Source organism: Leucopleurus acutus, assembly GCF_964270905.1.
Source record: "Leucopleurus acutus genome assembly, chromosome: 10".
Classification (NCBI taxonomy): Eukaryota; Metazoa; Chordata; class Mammalia; order Artiodactyla; family Delphinidae; genus Leucopleurus; species Leucopleurus acutus.
The window spans coordinates 29,580,152-29,601,180 of record NC_139153.1 but is presented as its reverse complement, the minus strand read 5'-3'; the positions used below and the strand labels follow the sequence as shown (position 1 = coordinate 29,601,180).

At 36.8% G+C, this 21,029-nt stretch overlaps 1 protein-coding gene across 11 annotated transcripts in view; it reads right to left on the bottom strand.

The window, feature by feature from the left end:
* FHIT (fragile histidine triad diadenosine triphosphatase) overlaps positions 1-21,029 on the bottom strand; it is a 1,449,512-nt gene that overhangs the window by 770,324 nt on the left and 658,159 nt on the right. For all 11 annotated transcript variants that reach the window (XM_082848980.1, XM_082848977.1, XM_082848987.1 and 8 more), the window contains one exon: positions 7,569-7,689. In XM_082848980.1, the coding sequence (XP_082705106.1) occupies positions 7,569-7,689 (121 nt within the window). The remainder of the gene's footprint in view (positions 1-7,568; positions 7,690-21,029) is intronic.

The window sequence follows — 21,029 nt, the reverse complement described above, 5'->3', positions numbered from 1 at the left end:
TGTGCGTCGATCTAAGCCAAACCAAGACTCTTGAGGCATATTTAAAGCCTAGAACAGAAATCTCCGGGAAATAATTTAGATTGCGAAACTAGTTCAGGTATCTAGTATTGTAGAGGGTTCTTAGGATAAGGCCAATTTGTGCCCAAGAGCTATTTGCAAATTTATAGGTATTTTTTCAGTCAGTTAGTTTGAGAAAGGAAATGGGAGCTAAGTACATAAATTAGATCATTAATTTGCAATAAATATAAATTATGCTAATTGTAAGAACTGAACATAAATTATATATATGTAATATATAAGGAATACACATAAGGCTCTATTAACAAAAGAAAGGCATCTTGACTTATTGTATTGTAGAAAACCCATGTATATTCATTCAATAGATTTTAACAGTTTTGATATGTGCATGAAAATATAGGATAAACATGAACTGCCTACTGATGTTCTAACAAATCTATATTCATTCCAAATGGAAATTAGGATATACTTTGCATTATTTGAGTTAATTACATGACATTTCTTATGAATAATGATGTGTTATTCCATTCATTACTTCTAATTATGTTCCGTTACAAGTGCAAGGCTGGCAACACCACAACCAGCCTTTTCCTATTCCTCACAATCTGATGGCTTGCATGGAAAGCAGGTCAAAAATATGCCCAGAATATAATGAAAAGAGTTCAGATATTGTTAACCATGACAGTTTAAAATTACCTGAGGAAAGTTTCACGTAGAAATAAATAGAAATGGGGAATGGCTTTCCATGTTACAGGATACTCATTTTTGCAATTAATATGAGAACTATTCAAAGTGTTATTTTAATACATATAATTATCACCCTACCATTTGCTAGAGCTGGAGGGAGAGCATCCCAAATGTGGTCCTTCACCCCCCGCCTAACTCGCACACACACTAGCAGAATTATATTCTGTAAGAGATTGGCAGATGGTAAAGATATCTTTTTCTGGTTGTAAAAGTGATTCTGTAGGCTTTGTGTGATTCTAAGAGAATACAGGAAACCTCCTAAAAGCTCTCATTAAAAAGCCAGCTGGACTTTCCTCCTCAAATGCATAACCACGGTCAGGCCAGCTCATCTCACCCCACTCACAGCAGGGCCTGAAGCTAGGAGGTAAATCCTATAATGGAGAAGCAGTCAAGGTCAAAGGAAAACAGTCACAACTAAGTAATTAAGCACAGGAGCCAAGTGAACCACAAGACCACCACTAGCCAGTATCCTCACCAACCGATAGGCTACAAGGAGCCAGGGAGAGATGGTGGACAACAGGAAGGGGCCTGGCTGAGGTCTAGAGACCAATATGTACATGCCTCAGGCACACTGTTTCATGGGTGAGTCACCTTTATTTGAAGGGGCCAGGGCAAAAGGTATAAAATCCATACATTTTTCTCCATCCAATTTCAAATGTTCCTCGCACACACACATCTATTAAAGCATCTATTAATCCCTTCGTGTCAGGGGCCAACAATCTATCAGTCTGTCTATTATTATAAAGACGCCAGTCTCAGCTCCAAGAATGAAAAAGAAACTTGGGAGAGGAAGAGCCTTGGCAAGGAGGGCCCCTCTTTCTCCTCTGCTACCCATGACAGTTACTGCCCACTGACCCTGCATGCAGCCTCAGAATCCTACTCAACACTGTGAGCTCACTACCAACTGAAGAGATGGCATTTGAGATAAAACAGATTTGCTCTCTGTGCAGTAATTCCTCAGATGACAGGTCGAGATAGATGACAGTCACACAAGGTTTGCCTTGCAATGGGGGTTGGCAGGATCCTCTGTGGCAGGTTCTGGACACTGAAAAAAGATGTCAGTCAATTTAGTGAATGATGAAAGCATCCAAGAGCTTCCTGTGTTCCTCCTGACCAATGCCATCAAAAACTGGTTCTAGCTGGAAGCAATATACTCTAATAACCCAAAGGTAGGTGCACATTTATATGGAACTCTTTCCCATAGAAACAGCATAAGAACACTCTGAATAATCACTGCTACATGCAGATATTTTGAACACAAAAATCTGCCAAATAAAATCAAGAAAAATATGACCACAAGAAAACCAACTTTCCCCATTAGAGCTCAGGACAAAGGACGCACGATCGGCTTTGAATATCTCTCCAAGGTATTTTAAGCTAGCTAATATACAATAGGCTTACACAGGGTAAAAAAAAAAAAAAAAAAAAAAAAAGGCATATGCTTAGGGACATTTTAAGAGCAAAATATCTATCTTTAGTAATAAAGATTAAAATAGTGCTTGCAGTCACTTTATTTATACAGGGAGGTTTAAAAAGAAGCTCTTTTGAGAAATGAAAGATCATCAGATCGCTAATAACTGCAGTTTCCTGAACAATTAAAGAAATTCACAAGATTACAATCTACTCAGGAAATGACAAATATTTCTGATTTTTACGGAAGGACTAAAAGGGCACTTTTATCTATAGCATCTATTCCATAAGAAGCACTGTTATGTAATGAAGCTATTTTTATTATCTGTTCCTTTATTTCAAGAGTATTCAATACAGCAATGGTCTGAAAACAGAAAATTTAACACTGCTTGGGAAACCAAGGTAAAATTTTGTGTTAAAAGGCATTTGCCAGATTTTTCTTTTTTATCTATTGAAGTTGGACCTTAGAACACAATTTCCCTTGTACCAAACTTTTGTTTCTAATATGTCAGCAGAAATGTCCTTTAAGTTATATAGTCTAATTCTTCACAAATACACTTTGTAAGGCTGTCCTCAATGCATTATCCTAACGTGGCTTGGCCCAGATAACATTCTGTGTGCGATGCTCCCGCTTGGAAAAATCTGCTCTTTTTAACAACTGATTCAATAAACAGTTGACAAATGATTTGTATAATATAGTATGGCCAGCAAGCAAGGTTTGTCTCTGTCATTACACAACACATTCGACCCATCTGCAAACGTGGCCGTGTTCCCCTTACATTAGAGCTCCATATGCCATTCTGAAGAGCAATCCGAAGATCAATACACTGTCTGCTGAAAACAACAGGACATAACAAATGAATAATTTTATTTATAATAAAAGCTCCAGTCCCCAAATGGATTCCACTAATGTTCAAATTCATTTTTCATGCTGAACTCAAGAAGAGAGGTAGACACAGCCCGATGCAAGGGGAGGGGAGTGAAGTATTAACTATATTGGCTCAAATTTTTTCAAGCCACAAACAATAGCTGGGCTGCACCAAAGTACATGAATAAAACGTTCGCCGCCGAATTCTGAAGATGCAATCTCCAAAATGCTTCTGTTCTCTCACCAAGACTCGCTGTAAAGCATTTTCCAGTAACAAGAAATTAATGGATTAAAGACATTCTGACATATGCTTCCACGGTGTTGTACCACAGAAGCCAAAGCCTATTCAATAGGCTTTAAACACTGTTTGCAATGAGCAGGAGTGTTTGCTTTAGGTGGGGACAAGGAGGGGTTGCGGCTCTTTTGAGAATGAAGCAAATAGTCTTGCTTCAAAAACATATCTGTAGTCCCTGATCTTACAGTTTTTTTACTCCTCAGAAAGGTATAAAAAAGTCAGTGAGCAAAGTCAAAAGAAAAAAAGGGTAGAAGAGGGGGGAGCAAAATTGTAGAGAGAACACAAGTTCAAAGATGACATTTACAAGTCTCTCTTGAATGGCACACTCCCCAAAGGCCACCTGAATACTCTTGTTAAAAAGAGATCATCAAAAATACAAAATACAATTTTCCGGTTCACATAAGATAGCAATATACTGCCCTTAAAATACAGACTTGTCCATTGGCCAATTAACACGCAAAAAAAGAAAAAAAAGGAAAAGAATCTTTTCCCATTCACTGCATTTAGACTTAACTCAGCACACTCATAACAGAAAAGTAAACAGGACTGTAACTGACAGAGCATGTAGGGAAAGTTGGGAAAATACAGCTTGAATAAGATACTAAAAAATCTGGAATAAAATGGTGACAAGACAGGGCTTTGTGCATGGGAAGACTGAAAAACTAGGATTTCAGTCTTAACTGAAACTATCCACATGCTCCTCATGTTTACAGATTCACTTTAAATTCAGTCAACATAATACTTTTGGGTACTAAGAAAACGAGAACGTGCAAAGAGTAGGTTTTGCCCCCACCCCTTCTCAGGAACTAATGATTCAGTGCAGAGACAGACAGGAATGAACACATTTCTGGTCTGATGCAGACTGGGATCAGTGTTTGGCATGATGCCTGGAACAGAGTAGCTCAGTAATAAACTGTTGAATGAATCAACATGACAATAAGGAACCAAGTGTCACACAAAGGATGGAATATTTTTTTCCTAAGAGGGCAGAACAGGTATCCATGCACTTTAGCTGAAATGAAAAGGATGGGAGGGATCTCAAGGTGAAGAGAGAGGCAGGGTAAAGGATGGGGAAAAAAACAAGTAAAGGGAAATACAACACTTGTTTAAGGAAATAGTTGGAAAGTGGGGAGGTTGAGTCAAGATAATGAAAATCTTTTAAAAGGATGCTAAGGAATTTGGACTTTATCCTCAAATAAAAGGAGATTGATTATATTCATCAGTGGTTTGTTTGCAAAAGAACAGGAGAGTGGTAGCATCGGAGCTGTGGTTTAGAGTGAGGTGTAGGCGGGGCTGGGGAAGTCCAGGGGTAGAGATGGTACAAGAAGCTAGATGACCTAGAAGACCCACAGCAAGGGGCTTACCTAGGGCAGGTAGGGTAGAGCACTCGGGGATTAAAGCCCACTGCAGCCATCTCCCCATTTATTTTATGAAACATTAGTGGGCAGAGCCATCCACAGCTTCAATTCCCAAATCTCGGGACAAAAGAATATCGCTTTCTGCAAGCAAATGAGTAACTTATTAAGATTCTTCTCACAGGTGTCACCTAACAGAATACCAAGGTAAAGTAAAATATAAAGTTTCAGAATCATCATATAAAAAGGATTGCCTGAATCCATTATCCACTGGCCCTGAAACCACTTTTTTTATTTTTTATACAGCAGGTTCTTATTAGTTATCTATTTTATACATATTAGTGTATATATGTCATATATGTCAATCCCAATCTCCCAGTTCATCCCACCACCCCGCCCCCTGCTTTCCCACCTTGGTGTCCATACGTTTGTTCTCTACATCTGTGTCTCTATTTCTGCCTTGTAAACCGGTTCATCTGTACTGTTTTTCTAGATTCCACATATACGCATTAATATATGATATTTGTTTTTCTCTTTCTGACTTACTTCACTCTGTATGACAGTCTCTAGGTCCATCCACATCTCTACAAATGACCCAGTTTCATTCCTTTTTATGGCTAATATTCCATTGTATATAGGTACCACATCTTTATCCATTCATCTGTCGATGGGCATTTAGGTTGCTTCCATGACTTGGCTATTGTAAATAGTGCTGCAATGAATATTCGGGTGCATGTGTCTATTTGAATTATGGTTTTCTCTGGGTATATGCCCAGGAGTGGGATTGCTGGGTCATGCCCTGAAACCACTTTAAACACTGTAGATGTAAAACAGCTTTACAGGCTATACTGATTACAAAAAAGTTCCAGTTCTCACTGCTCTCATCCCCAGAAAGGGCCGGGTCCTTCTTGCTACCTTCCAAACACACTTCCAAACATTTAATACAATGTTCCCCTTGTCCTTGACATTTACTCAAGAGATGGTGACTGACCAGGACTCATTTCCAAAATGACAATCCCAGTGCCGTCTGAAACAAAACTAGTCGTTATTCACTAACTGTTCACTATGAACATTTTCCTTGAAGTAGACACCTCAACTTTACTTGAGTTCAAACACATATATGACCCGTCTATGCATCACACTTTCAGAGTTGGTTAAAAAGACCGTGAAAAATCAAGTTTCGTACTATCAAGAAACAAGTTAAAAAATCACAAAGCAACGTTCATTCCATTATTAACCATTTTTTTAAAAGTGCAACTCTGCAACTTCATGTTCTTTCAGTCCAAGGCATTAAGATTTGTTCATCTCAATTCACATTTTCATCCCAAGTTCCCTCAGTTCTCCGACAAAAGTCAATTAAAAATGGCACCCAACGAGAGATGGCATTTAAACAATATTCTTTCAACACTGGAATTCTCAGACATTTTGCTTAAAAAAATATTCCTCAAAGGAAAACGGCAACCACAAACTTGCAACAATATCAAATGAGAAAATAAAATCATTCTGTTATTTCAAGAACTTCAAAGTCTTTTGGAAAAACTCAATATAAAATTGGTATACAACTTAAAAATTGTTGTTTTTTATCCTTTCTAAATCATTCTAGTTTTTTTACTTCAATAAACAGAAGAATGTAATTTTCTAATCTTGTATACTTATAATTTTAAATATTTTTATAAACTTAAGAGTTAAGTATTATCAAGAAAAATGTATATATTATTTACTAGTTTATTGCTATCATCATTAGTTTTGTAGATTTACAAAATTTAGGTTAAAATTTCCATTCAAGGAATTTGAGAGTCTACCACAGAAATCACAGTTACCTTTTGGTGCATGTTTTGTTAGCTGTATTTTTTTCAGTGTACAATAGTTACGTGGCCAAGAAAGTAGATTATTCATAAAGTTTTCAAGCATTTTGAAAAATCCCATCGGAAAAAATATAACTTACACTGGAAAAAATTTTGACACATTTGTAGATTCAGAATAACTGAGAAATCTATTTCAAAGTAGAATCATGCCTCAATGTGGACATGATCATTATCTTCGAATATGAAATTTTATACTGTGTTGCCCTCTGCATAGTAAATTAAATTAGGGGGGAAAGAGAAAAAAAAATTCTGAGGAGTCAATACAAATGTCATATGCATACAGTCACGAGGGATAATTTCAGTAACATAAAAATAACTCTCCAGAGCATTTCACCAAATCCTGCTTCTCCCACTGCAAAGAATGAAGCTTCTACTGAAACTGATGGTCAATGGAAATAAAATACACTACCACCAGTGACACTGGGCAACAATCTAGAAGCTGGGATGTTTTCCAAGACAAAATGCCATCTCAGACCCTAACGTGAAAAAAATATTTTGTAAGTATACTTATGTGTTTGAATTTAATTAAAATTCATAGCTTGAATGATCTCCAAGAGGTAAACAAACCAAGTCAGTCTCAAATCTTCATATAATCTTCACATAACCTTACTTCCACATCACAAGAGGGCCACCCAATCTCTATCTTACTATTAAAATTCCCAATTGATAACTGAAAACAAAGTGCTCAGGATATTCATTGGGTCCATTTTAGAAGCACCTATTTATTTACACAGCTACGATAGTGAAAAGGTCAAGCAAAAAATCACCTCCAAAGCCACGGTTGCTAAGCAACTCTTTTCAGAAGTTCTGCAACAGTGATCAAGCATATTACTGGTGCCACCAACTGGATTCAGAATAAATGTGAATAACATCTTACCTGGTTCCTCCAAAGCGGGAGCGGAGACGATCCTTGCTTAGCTTTTCGGACAGATCCTCGAGGTCAATCCTGTATTTACTTGGTCTGTTACAATCAGAGGCTTTCTAATTTTTCTCTTTAAAAAAAAGGATACGTCCAGGTACCACAGGTTTCCTGTTCACCAGGGCGAAGGACAGTTCTGTTTTGAGAAACACCACAGAGGGCTTGATGAGATGTTGGCCGAATCTGAATGACATTTCCTCACGGTTTGAATTCTGGAAGAGAAGATGATATAGAAAATGGACATTTATAAAATTCAGTTGAGAAACTCAGCTCATATACCACTTTAAAAAAAACAAAGTCCATTACTACAGATTCTTAGTTGTAAAGAAGACATCATTAAAGCTGTTCCCCATTTAATGTCCACTAAGATGTATTCTGGGTAAGTCCTCCTAAAATATTCCACTCTCTCTATGCTGGTTGGATTTACAGTTTTCAAGCAAAAACTTGTATGTGTCTTCTTAAACCCCTCTGCACTTCGGGGAGCCACCTTAACCCAAATCCACTAGGTCCAATCTGTCAGGTACTATTTTTAACCATCTGTTTCATCATCTTCACTAAGCTGAAAATTTTTATGGTTAAGCATTGACTATAAACCTTCTCATTCTTAAATAGGTACCTGTGGGGACTCCCTTTTCTCAAATGGTTTTATCTTTGTTTATACAAAAGCAATTTAGAAAAAGTATAAACACTGTTTGACCTTGTGTATAATTACAAAAGCATGTGGGGTACTCCCAGAGAACTACAGTAAAATTTCAAAACTTAAAGTGAAAAAAATTGAGGAAAAAGAAGGGACAAAATAGAGTTCCAGATGAAAACAATTCCTGGTTGATGCAGACGTATTATGCAGCAAGGTATGTGAAATGTTGCATATCCTCTTTTCTGGAGAAAGCCATGGGTTGGGGTAGTGGGGAGAAGACAGGGGAAAGCAAGATTTGACACTTGGCATTTAGGGTACCAAGGAATGATTTTCCATCAGTCAGTGCCTATACATGACAAAGTTACTTTCTGAATGACTAAAACGCACCTTCCTTGGGAAATCACTTCATTTTTCTAATTCAGGAACCATCCTACTACAAAACTGATGAAAACTGAACCCCTCATGGGAAAATAGAAATAAGACTACAAAAAGGATGACATCAGAAAATGGAGAACCATTTTATAAAGCATACCAATAAATGTGCAATTGTTTAATGATGCTAATATTCTCAATGACTCAAAAGATACAGGGTTATGCTATCTAGGGTTATATGCTATATAGGGTTAATTCATCTACTTTAGAAGCACTCAAATAGCCGGAACTTAACACATTTCAGGTACAAAGGAATAGTATGGAAGTTTTGCCTCAGTGACACAAATACTGGTTTCTAGAACAATTACAACCATCTCACAAAAAAGAAAGGTCAGTAAGGACGTTGAAAATCATCTAACCCAGTGGTTTTCAAGGTGTGTTCCCTGGAGCAGTAGCATCAACATCACCTGGGGAAATCAGAAAGGCAAATTCTTGAGTCCTACTCCAAACCTATCAAACCAGAAACTCTGGGAGAAGGGCCCAGAAATCTATGCTTTAATCTGCCTGGATGATTCAGAACCACTGATCAAACCCAACTATTCTCCCAATCCTTTCCTGCAGAATCTTTGCCTGGTAGCTTGTTAGCCCACGCTTGAACATACTCAGTGACAGGACATTCACTATCCATTCCTTCCAAGATTATCAGCTCCAGCAGTTACAGGTTGCCCTCCATACTAAGTCCATCTTTTTGTGATGGATTTATGCCTTGAGGGTTCTATGAAACAAGTATCATGCAAGTGAAAGTGCTTTAGATATCTGAATTTAACCTTTATTTATTCCCTCCAGTTTTTCTAGAATAAACATGCAATTCATTTCAATCATCCTACAAACAGCATTGATTCAAGTGCCCTAAAGCTATCTGTGTGGGGTTTTTTGGGGGGGTTTTCTTGCCTGCCCAGCATCCAATTTCTGTAGTTTTGGCCATACCACCCTAATTTTTCTGTGGGTAATACCCCACCATATTCCATACGTTGGGCCACTCCTACTGCCTGGTTCTAGGGATGGGAAAGTGACCCAGGCATCAGTAGTCTTTTGTCACATCAGTGATTCAGGAGTGGACACAGGACAAAAAAACGAGCCAATCAAAGGAAGGATATCCATGGAAGGATTACTGCTGATACTATGGGGAAAGGGCTTTCTTTCTTCTAAGATGCCAAACTGGTAGGACATGAACCTGGAAGAGCTAGAGGATACACCAACAAGAGGCTATCTGATATTAGAGCCAACATGGAGGCTAGGAAAGCCAAGATACACAGAGACCCATACCTGACGACACTGTTTGAGCACCTGGATCTAACAGTGCTGGAAGGATTATATGTCCCTGGAGTTTGTTTCCTCTAATGGATAATTGTACAGAGTTGACTTAAGCATAGGCTCTAGCTGATAAGCTACTATTATGAGTCCATGAAAGGCTCTCTTCTAGATTTCATTTTTCTTCTTATCATCATTTTCATTTCTTCCTCTATGCCCAAACTCGTTCCTTCCTCTCCCACGACAGGGTTTCATTTTTTAAAATATAATTAATGTATTTATAAGCTTCACGGCAGTTTTATAAATATTTTATACATCAAACATATATAGGGCTCTTGTATGTACTTTTTAAATTTGTACAGAAGTTGTATCGTGCTTTAAAACTCATTCTGCCTTTTTCTCTCAACACTGTTTTACAGACTCATTCATGTTGTTATAAACAGATGCAATTTACTCTTTCTCACTGCTTATTCTCTCACTGCATTCCACTGTCATTTTTCTTGTCCATTCTTTTAGTACTGAAGAACTAGCTTTCTCCAGTCTTTCACCACAAATAACACTAATGACCATACTTACATGTATTTCCCTGGGTGTCTAAGCTAGAGTCCTCTTATTGGGTTTTAGCTTAGGTATTGATACATACTTAAATTTTTAAAAATATGCACCATTTTGCAATCCTTGAAGCAATATATGCAGATTTCTATTTTCCCACATCTTTGCCAACACTTGGCAGTATCTGATTTCCAAGGTTTATTGATAGGCAAAAGGCATCTTTTACTTTTAATTAGCTTGTCTCCAATGTGACATGTGTATGTGCATGTTTCTCCTTCTATGAATCACCAATTCGTACTTTGCCCTCTTTTGTATTGGTTTCTTCCCTCCTATTTTTGGATTTTTCTGGAGTCCCTTATATATTTAAATATTGATCTTGGTCTATTAAACATGACAGTTGTATTTTCACCATCTGTTAGTTTTTCTATCGTACACTCCATTGGACAAAAAGCATTCATCTTGACGTATTCAATTTTTTTTATGGTTTCTTCTCTGTGAATATTGTGAAACAAACACTTCTCTACCATAAGGTTACAAAAATGTATTCTTGGGCTTCCCTGGTGGCGCAGTGGTTGAGAGTCCACCTGCCAATGCAGGGGACGCGGGTTTGTGCCCCGGTCCGGGAAGATCCAACATGATGCGGAGCGGCTGGGCCCGTGAGCCATGGCCGCTGAGCCTGCGCGTCCGGAGCCTGTGCGTCCGGAGCCTGTGCTCCGCAACGGGAGAGGCCACAACAGTGAGAGGCCCGCGTACCGTCAAAAAAGAAAAAAAAAAAGTATTCTTAAATTTTCATCTATCAGCTTTATAAATATTTTCATTCTTAACAGTTAGGTTTTTAATCTACTTGGAGCTTTGTTTATGGTATGAAGTACAGAAATGGTTTCATTTTTCTCCTTTTGTGAGCCAAATTTCCTAGCACCAATTGCTGGGAATGATAACACTGAGTTCCCATATGTACACAGGGGTGAGTCTGGACTTTATTATATTCTGTTTCTGTGCTAGATGCTGGAGAAAAAGGGGGGACAATTTTTCTCCTCTAAAGGGTCAGATTCAGTCTGTTGTAACTACTCAACCCTATCATGGAAGTATGAAAGCAACCACAGACAATAAATAAAGGAATGGATGTGGCTGTGTCCCAATAAAACTTTATTTGTAAGAAGAGGCAGCAGCCTGGATTTGGTTTGTGGACTGTAGTTTGCCAACTCCTGCTGTATAATGTTCATGCTTTGTAAAGAGAAGGTGCTTCTTTATTTATTCTCTCAAATAAATTTTAGATTCAACTACACCCCTTCAAAAAGACTCTTGCTCAGGCATTGATTAGAATTGCACTGAATTTAAATTTTAATGGGCTAAATATGACATCTTCACAATATTCAACCAATCCATTTATAAATGCTACATTTATGCTCTATAATACTAAAATAAAACTCTTGTAATAGGGTTTTAAATTTCCCTTATATGTTTTATGAATTCTTTCTTAGATTTATTCCTAGATAGCTTTTAGTTTATGTCAGTATTGTAAATGGTATCCTATCATCATCACAATTTGTAATTGGTTACTCCCAATACAGACAAAAGCTATTGATTTTTTTATGTTGTTCTTATAAGCTGGCAACCTAGCTGAACTCTTTTATTGCTGTTAATAGTTTCAGCTGATTCTCTTTGGTTTTCTATATAAATGATTTTACTTAGAAATAATAATTATATATTTCATTTCACTTATTCTACTTGTATTTGTCTTACTGCATTGGTCAGGTATCTGGTAATACGTTGGTAAGTAGAAGCAACACGGGCATTCTTGTCTTGCTCCCAATCTTAACAGGAATGAGTTTCAAGTTTTGTTTTCTCCATTAAAAATGACATCTGCAATAGGTTTTTAGGAGAAAGCCTTTAAAAAGCTAAAAAATTCCCTATTTCAAGTTTGCTCAAAAGAGTTGATTTCATCTGGAAAAAAAAAACAACTTTATTAAATGCTTTTTCTTTATCATTGATCACCCAATCTCTCATTCTTTGCCATTAATGTGGTAAATTACAGTGAAAGATTTTTTTAAACAGTGAAACATCCTTTCACTTTTATGATTAATTCAACTTAGTCACAATGTACTATTTTTTAATAACTTGCTAAATTTGAATTCTTTGTGTTTTTCAATGTCATGAGTCAAGTTGGCCAATATTTTTTACCTGTTTTTTGTTTTCAAAATTAAACTTAATGGCTTGGCTTCTTTCTTTGCTCTATAAGAAGTTTTACGAACAGGATTTTCTGTTCCTTGAGAATTAAATAGAGCTTGCTTGTCAAACTCTCTGGGCCTCTTTTTATATTTCAGGGATGTGTAGTTTTGATTATCATTACAATTTATTTAATGGTTGTTAAGTGTTTTCTTGCATTAATTTTTTAGCCATATATCCTTTTCACTTGTGTTCATCTGTATTGGTAAAAATTTATATATTTTTTAACAGATTATATCTAGCCTATGAAATTTTTCAAAGGACCATTTTTTGGTTCTTTGTTTTTATTAATTTTCTGTATTTTGTTTCTTATTTTCTGTGTTTATATGTGTGTCCCCCTTTTTTTTTCCTTCCTTATTTCTTAAGATTTACCATGTTGCAGTTTTTCTAATTACTTGAGTCAAACATTGAGCTTGTGGAGTTGCAGACTTTCTAGTTCTCTCTTCTGTAACAAAAGCTATATATTGCCATCAAAGTACTCCATTAGCTATCTCTCTCAAATTGTGAACTATTGTGCTTTTATTATCACTCAGCTTTAAAATTGTGCTATTCTTGTTATCATTTCCTATTTAACCTGAGGGTTATTTCATAGTATGTCTTTTCATTTCCAACGTATGGAATGCATTTGCTATCTTTCTATTAATAATGAGTGATTTTAAAGCACTATAGTTAGAGAATAGAACCTCGACAGTGTTGATTTATTAGAATTTGAGGCTTCCTTCCTGGTGCATTAAAATTTGAAGCATGTGCCTAATCCACATGCCCTACAAAATAAAATATATGCTGCATTTGTTGACTAAGCAGTTCTACATACGTGGTAGAGCAAATTCACTGTCATCCAAATCTTCCTCTGCTTACTTTTTGTCTTAATTGTTTCATCAGTTTCTGAAAACACTGCATTACATTTCTAACTGCAATTGCTTAATCAATGTCAAATGCCAGAAATTACTGCTTACTATATTATGGCACATGCATAAGTCCCTGCTTATTTTATTCCCTTGATCTATTGTTCCTTTTTCATTTTGTATTTTACAACAGTAAATTTTTCCATCCCCTTATCTTCAATCTGTGTCCTTTTAAATATTTTTTATAAACATTATAGCATTTAGCTTTCCATCCATTGGACAATCTGTCTTGATTAGTTTAACCTCCATACTATTTCATCTTTTTGTTCCACTTTTTTCTCCTTCCTACCTTCCAGGTAGATCAAGTTTTTTCCTACTGTACAAAAATAAAACATTCTATTTTGTTTCAGTAGTGGTTATTATCTTATTACAATCCATACTAACGCTCAATTTCCCTGTCAATATCTAAAAGTAGATCCCTATCTCTGTCCTTAGCATCTACTTACCACCTTGGATCTCTCAGATCTCATCCTCCACCTTCCCCTTGTCCAATTTCTGATCTTTTAAAATATAGTGTTATAATTTCAAATAGTTATTGATATGCTGGTTTTGTTTTTTGGCCACTGCTCACTCCAGTGATATTTTTCATTTATCTTATTTTCAAAGGTCCACAGACATCCCCTTACACCAGGCAGCAATGGGCTCTGGACTACTTCCCCTTATGAATTTTAGCTCCCTCTTTGGTTTTTGCCTCCCACCCCGCACCTTTCTTCCAAAGCTCAACTATGCCTTTGAGTGAATATTTGTATATTTTATATAGCATTTCAAAAATTTTTTTAGTGGACAATTTTCCAATTATCTACCCTATAATATTCCTAGAAACTAAAGTTGTCATTGCTGTCCTCTCTGTGTGTCCTCTTCTTACAAAGACACAAGTCATTGGATTTAGGACCCCCTCCAATCCAGTATAACTTCATCTTAACTAATTATATCTGCAAAGATCTTATTTTCCAATAAGGTTAAGTTCTGAGGTTCCTTTTAGCGGAGATATTATTCAACCCATTACAGAAAACTTTCCTGATTCCTACTGTTTGGATGTCTATTAACCTTTTCCATATAAGGTCTTCAGTTTTCAGGGGATTCTTTATATTCTTGGTCATTATTTTTTTCAAATATTCCCTGACCTCAGTTTATTTCTCTGCCTTCCAGGGATTCTATCTGCTGGGGTTCTGGAAGGCCACCCCAAAATGTGCCTCAGTGACATACGGATTATTTTGTATTAAAGCTACTTAAGAAATGGCCAATGCAAGTGGGACACTCTAACCCTCCTTTCTGTCTCCGTGAAAGCAGGAAATAAATCTCCCTTATGAAAGGTGCTTTGCTGGCATCGAGAGGTAGAAGAACACCCTCATCTCCAGAGACAGGGAATTCAGGCCAAGAAGCCTGTATAAACAAACCTTGTTACTTCTTGAATTTACTACCCGGAGCCCAAACTCTGTTTAGATTCTTCACTGATTGAACATCCAAAACTTGTTTCTTTGTCCTTTCAGTTCCTCACAAATTTATTGTTTCTTTGTCTAAAAAGTATAAAAGCTGCCTGCTCTGGCCACTTCTTAGGTTCTAGACCACCATGCACATGAACTAAAATTTGTTTCTTTTTCTCCTGTTAATCTCTGTCGTTATCAATTTTGTCATTAGTCTGGCCACCAGAATTCAAGAGGGGTAGAGGGGGAAATTTTTCCCTCTCTGACATATCTAACCCTTCTCTTCCTTCTCCCTCTCAAGTCTTTCTTCAGTCTTCTCATATTTTTTTTCTTCCTGACACCTTTGGGAGACAGCCTCAATCCATCTGACTGCTGATGAATATCAGCATGAATATAAGCCATCCACAATGCTGGTTCCTAGTGTTACATATTAGGCTTAATTATGACCCATCTCTCCTCTACTCGAGGCTACCTTGTCTCTCACTACCCTCCTTCTCAGGCATTACTCTTGCCAATGAGCTCATTTATTTCTAGTGCATTTCTTCTCATGAGTTCAGCCTGCCAACAATTTGAAATGTTAACTGCCCTCTTCACTGCTCCTTCCCTTTTGGTATACCTACACAACTCACAAACTACCCTTTGTCGAGAGAAAGCATGAAGAGGTGGAATGAGTATTCAAAGCACACGCACTTGAGTCTTGGTTCTATCAATCCCTGATCCTCAGCAATTCACTGAACTTCTCACCCTCAGATATCTCACCTGAAACTAATGGATGACAGATACTGTACAGCACAGGAAACTTTACTCAGTATCTTGTAATAACCTATAATGGAAAAGAATCTGATAAAGAATATATACATATATTTTTGTATATGTGTGTGTGTGCATGTGTATATATATACATATACATACATATACACACACACGTATATATATATATGTATATATTGGGTTGGCCAAAAACTTCATTCAGGTTTTTCCTAAGATGTTATGAAAAACCCAAATGAACTTTTTAGCCAACCCTATATATATAAAACTGAATCATTTTGCTGTATACTTGAAACTAACACAACATTGTAAATTACCTATACTTCAATAAAATAAAAATTTAAAAAATGGTTGACAGAGTATATGATACAGATCTCACTATGTCTGTCACATGACATAGGCAGTCCAAAATGGTAATATTTTAATATTTCCTTGCTCAAATCCAATTCTACCTCTTAATTGTGGTAAAATTCTGCCCACTTGTGCTGCTAGCAGACATGCTTCCTCAAGTTTTAATTTCAGTGGAGAAAAAAATACTCCAGGAACTATAAACGGAACAAAGGTAGAGAGAAGTATAAGGGCCAATATTGTGTGATGGGAAGATTCCTGCAACTCCAGGATCGGAAACTGTCTGCAAGGCTGAGATAAATATTGAATAGTTTCCTCTCACATGAAAACTGCAGAAAGCAATTTTATTTTAAGCTAAAGTAAAATTGCTGATTTTTTTTTTTTTTAACCAAACAAGAAGGCTGGATGTACCAATATTCTGTGGGATTCTCAGGGGAAAATCATCTCCTGGGATCTGTTTCTTAATAAAGGTGAAGATGATGGCTTCTGGCATCCAGAGAACAAAGTACTGAGTTTGGGACCTCAGTCTAAGGTTTAGGGCCTTGGTCTTATTAGTGGCCCTTAGCTAAGACAGACATAGAAGGGACTAGGCTGATTCCAGAAATAGTGACTGAGGCCTGCATGAGTCTCTAAATAGACAATGACAGAGTATATTAATGAAAACAAAAGTCATGTTTTTAGCCAATTAATTTTTAAATTTGTATTCCTTAGTAACAACTTGTTTTGAACTAAAAATATGTGACTTCCAGGTATTTAAGGAGTCTCCATTTCCCATCTTTTCAGCTACAAAAGTTATCTGTACCTTCTCTTGACCTCTCTACCTTCTATAAGTAATGAAAAGGTCTCTACTATTCACACTTAATTTTGTGAGTCGGTGAATTTGATTGGCCATTTTTTGATAGGGCTAGATAGGCAACCTAACTTGCAGTGGAAAAAGGTTCAACAGCCACAAAAGAAAATGTCCCAGAATGTGGAATTTCCCCCAGTAACAACAGTAGATAACAACGGCTCACTTCCGAGTAGCTCAGGTTTCTTCCTGATATGCCTGCAAATGTTATGTTAATGTCCAACTAAGATAAGTGCCATACTCTCCTAACGTTGTCTCAAGAAAGAAAAGTCAACCCTAGAATGCAACTAGAGATGATCATACTAAGTGAAGTAAGTCAGAAAGAGAAAAGACAAATACCATATGATATCACTTATATGTGGAATCTAAAATATGGCACAAATGAACCTATCTACAAAACAGAAACAGACTCACAGACATAGAGAACCAAGGGGGAGGGGGTTGAGGGAGAGATGGATTGGGAGTTTGGGATTAGCAGATGTAAACTATTATATATAGGATGGATAAACAACAAGGTCCTACTGTATAGCACAGTGAACTGTATTCAATATCCTGTGATAAACCATAATGGAAAAGAATAGTAAAAGAAAGAATATATGTGTATAACTGAGTCACTTTGCTGTACGGCAGAGACTGCACAACACTGTAAATCAACTGTACTTCATTAAAAACAAACAAAAAAAATAAGAAAAGTCAACCCTAGAATTTTTGAGCAGAAAAGGACCAAAAAGATGACTTAGACCTAGTCCTCTCATTTTAGAGATGTTGAGTAAGTCTAGCAAGTCAAATGGCTTAGTCAAAGTCACTCTGACCCTTAGAAGGTCTCCTTTAGAGGATACTATTTATACCGGAGACTATTTAAGAATTTCTCAAACTTGGGAATTTAGGACCTCAGGAACCCCACCTTCAGAAATGATGAATTAAAGTTAATTGTCACTTTAGGGGATTCCTTGGTGCCAAAACCACATGGCAATACTCTAAGACAGTCAACTGGTGATCCAAAATATATGCCTGTTTGTTATTTTCATATTATTTCACTAAATGGAAACGCAAAATATAAACTCCTTTTTGCGAATGTTAATCTTCAAAACCCAACAACTCAAGTTTGAGAAACTCAGGACTGCAGCAAAACAGGCCATGCTCTTGAGGATGTGAAATCCTAACCACCAGACCACTATCCCATGATTACCTTTCCCTACAGTGAAGGATTTCTTTGCGACAAGTGAAAAATCTTAATATTTTCACAAGCCACATAGCAGGCTGGCTACTCGAAGTGTGGTCTGCTTGTCAACCACCTCTGCTTTACCTGAGAGTTGTTAGAAATGCATATTCCCAGGCTCCACCCCAAATCTACTGCATGAATCTGTATTTTAACAAGCTTCCCAGTTGTGTCATATGCACATTAAAGTTTGATAAGTACTTCCCCCAAGCACTAGTTCCAAAGCTTAGGTTTATTGAAATTATCTTGGGAGCTTTCTAAAACAACAGATTTTTGAATAGAATTCTCCATCCTTAGCCCAACTCTCTAGCGGAACCTCTAGGGTGATGAAGTTAAGAACACAGCTCGAAGTACAGGGAACTCTACTCGGTGCTCTGTGGTGACCTAAATGGGAAGGAAATACAAAAAAGAGGGGATATATGTATACGTATGACTGATTCACTTTGCTGTACAGCAGAAACTAACACAACATTGTAAAGCAACTATACTCCAATAAAAATTAATTTAAAAAAATAATAAAGAATACAGCTCAAGGGTCAGTCTGTGAGATGGAGATAACAATAATACTTCCCAAGGACACACGTAAAGCATTTAATAAGTATACGATAAATGCCAGTCATCGTATTGTTGTTAGTATTTTACCCTGGCAAAGAGTAAAGGCCAATTTTATTCTGTAAACAGTTGTGATTTGTCAACTAGTAAGCAAGTTAATGGCAAGTTGCTTGGAATAGTGCTTTTCATATAAATGGCATATAATTTTTAGTTAAGCAAAATTTTTTTAAAAAACACATTTTGGCACTACACTACCATTAGATGATTGTCAACCTCTCTATTCTAGAGACAGAGCAATATCTGATTAAATAGACGTAACAGCTCACAGTTACTCCCTACTTACCTCATTCTAAGCAATTTCTTCATAATCCTCCTAAAAATCCTATGAGGAAGGTCCTTCATACATCGACATTTATGTATCTCTTTACTTCTCATGTATCAATTCCTAGATTTGAGAATCACTGTGTTCAAAGGATACTGACCCTTCAAGGCTATTGATATGTACTGCCGAATATCTCTCAGGAAATGTTTCCACAAATTTACATTTGGTAGTAGTACAGGGAGAAGGGCCATTTCCCCATAATTTTGTCAGCACTGGGCATTCTGATTCTCCAAATCTCTAAAAAAATTTGTTATTATTTAGGAATATGATATAGTGAGAAATGACTTCTTCTAACTATCCTAGCTAAAGCAATCTGCCATGAAAACTGACATCTCCTAGGCAACCAAGGAGCCAGACATGATGAAAAGGAAATAATGTTCTTCTGGTTTAAAGAATGAAAAACTTGTATATATTTTGTTTACCTTGAAAAATAAACATGTTATTCCATTATGGCTGGGAGTGATAGGACTTACTTTAAAAATAATCTGTCATTTTTATATCCTGACATGACTCAGCAAATAGCAGAACTCTAAACCAACCCTAGAAAGCATGACCAATCCTTTTTGGGGGTCAGAAGAAGCCATACTGCAAGTAACTCCAGACACTTCTACTGATGAGTAAAATGTTTCTATTTCAATTCACTTCATTTAAAAACAGGGCAACCAAATGTTAACCAAAACAGTAAATACATTTGAAAGCTGCTGGCTAATGGATCCCAAGACTAACAACAGGAAAAATTACTCGTCATCTAACTGACGCTTTCAGCTGGCCAGGCTCTCAAACAAATTTTATTGATGACTTGGAAAACAATCAACGTACATAAATGGATAGCTGGAGACATATATTCAGGTTTAGATAATTTATAAAACATTCTAAGCTTACAGGCACACATCAAAATTCCACAAAAGACAGCCTAAGAATACCCCACAGGAAAATAACAAGAACAAAAAGAGAAGACATCTTAAAGTGTCTCAGAATTCAAGCAAACAAAAGTGTACCTGTAACATTTTTATACAAAGAAAAAAACCCAAATTTTAGTAAAGTGTATTAAGTCATCAACCCATGGTGTCACTGAAGAAGATTTTTCAATTTTTAACAAGTCAAAAAAAAAATACTGAAGCTCAACTATTTATAAACAGGAAACACACAGGGATTTGAAAATGCAAACTACTTCTTCAAGATCTCACTTCATCAACTACTCTGCTCCCCTCCCATCACTTTGTTTTCCAACATGTGCTTATGTAGCATCTCTAATCTTACTCTCACTGGTTCCTTCCCCTTCTCCAACAAAGATTTTCAGGGATTGATGACACTGAAATAATCTTTCCTTGAAATGGTTGCTCCTTAAACTCTGATCACTTATTTATTCATTCAACAAATATTATGTACTTGTAATATTTTAGGTACTATTCTAGGGGTGAAAGTACCAGCCCCTACACTCACGGAGCATTCTAGGGGCAGGGTAAGGAGGAACGGTAAGTGGTGGAGACCACAAACCAGTCAGCAAGCAAAAACATTTCTGATTGTGAAGGAAATAATCAGGGAGCAAAAACAGGAAGTGACTTGAACAAGGTGGAAGTGGCTGGTTTAATGTCAATGGAAAGGGAACCTAACATTTGATCTGGGATTTGAATGAGGAAGAGCCCACTATATCTGAGTATCTGCGGACAGAAGGTTCCCGGTGGAGGAAACAGCAAATGCCAACACAAGAAGGAGCTTAAGGTCTTAGAGGAATGGAAGGAACAGTGGGATGGTGGAGTCTGAGAATAAAAAGCAAGACAAAGAAGTGAGGAGATGGGTTTGAAAGGTAGGCAGGGACCAGATCATGCAGGGCCTTGATTGGTGCTGCAGTCAGTGAGCGATGAGAAGCTCATGATGAAGAAGATTTAAGCTACAGTGTGTTCAGTTTTCAAATTTCAATTTAAAAAAAAAAAAGGTATTTATTATTGTACATTAAAATCATCTCAGGAGCTTACAAAATGTCCTCATGCTCAAGTTTCCTTTCTTAA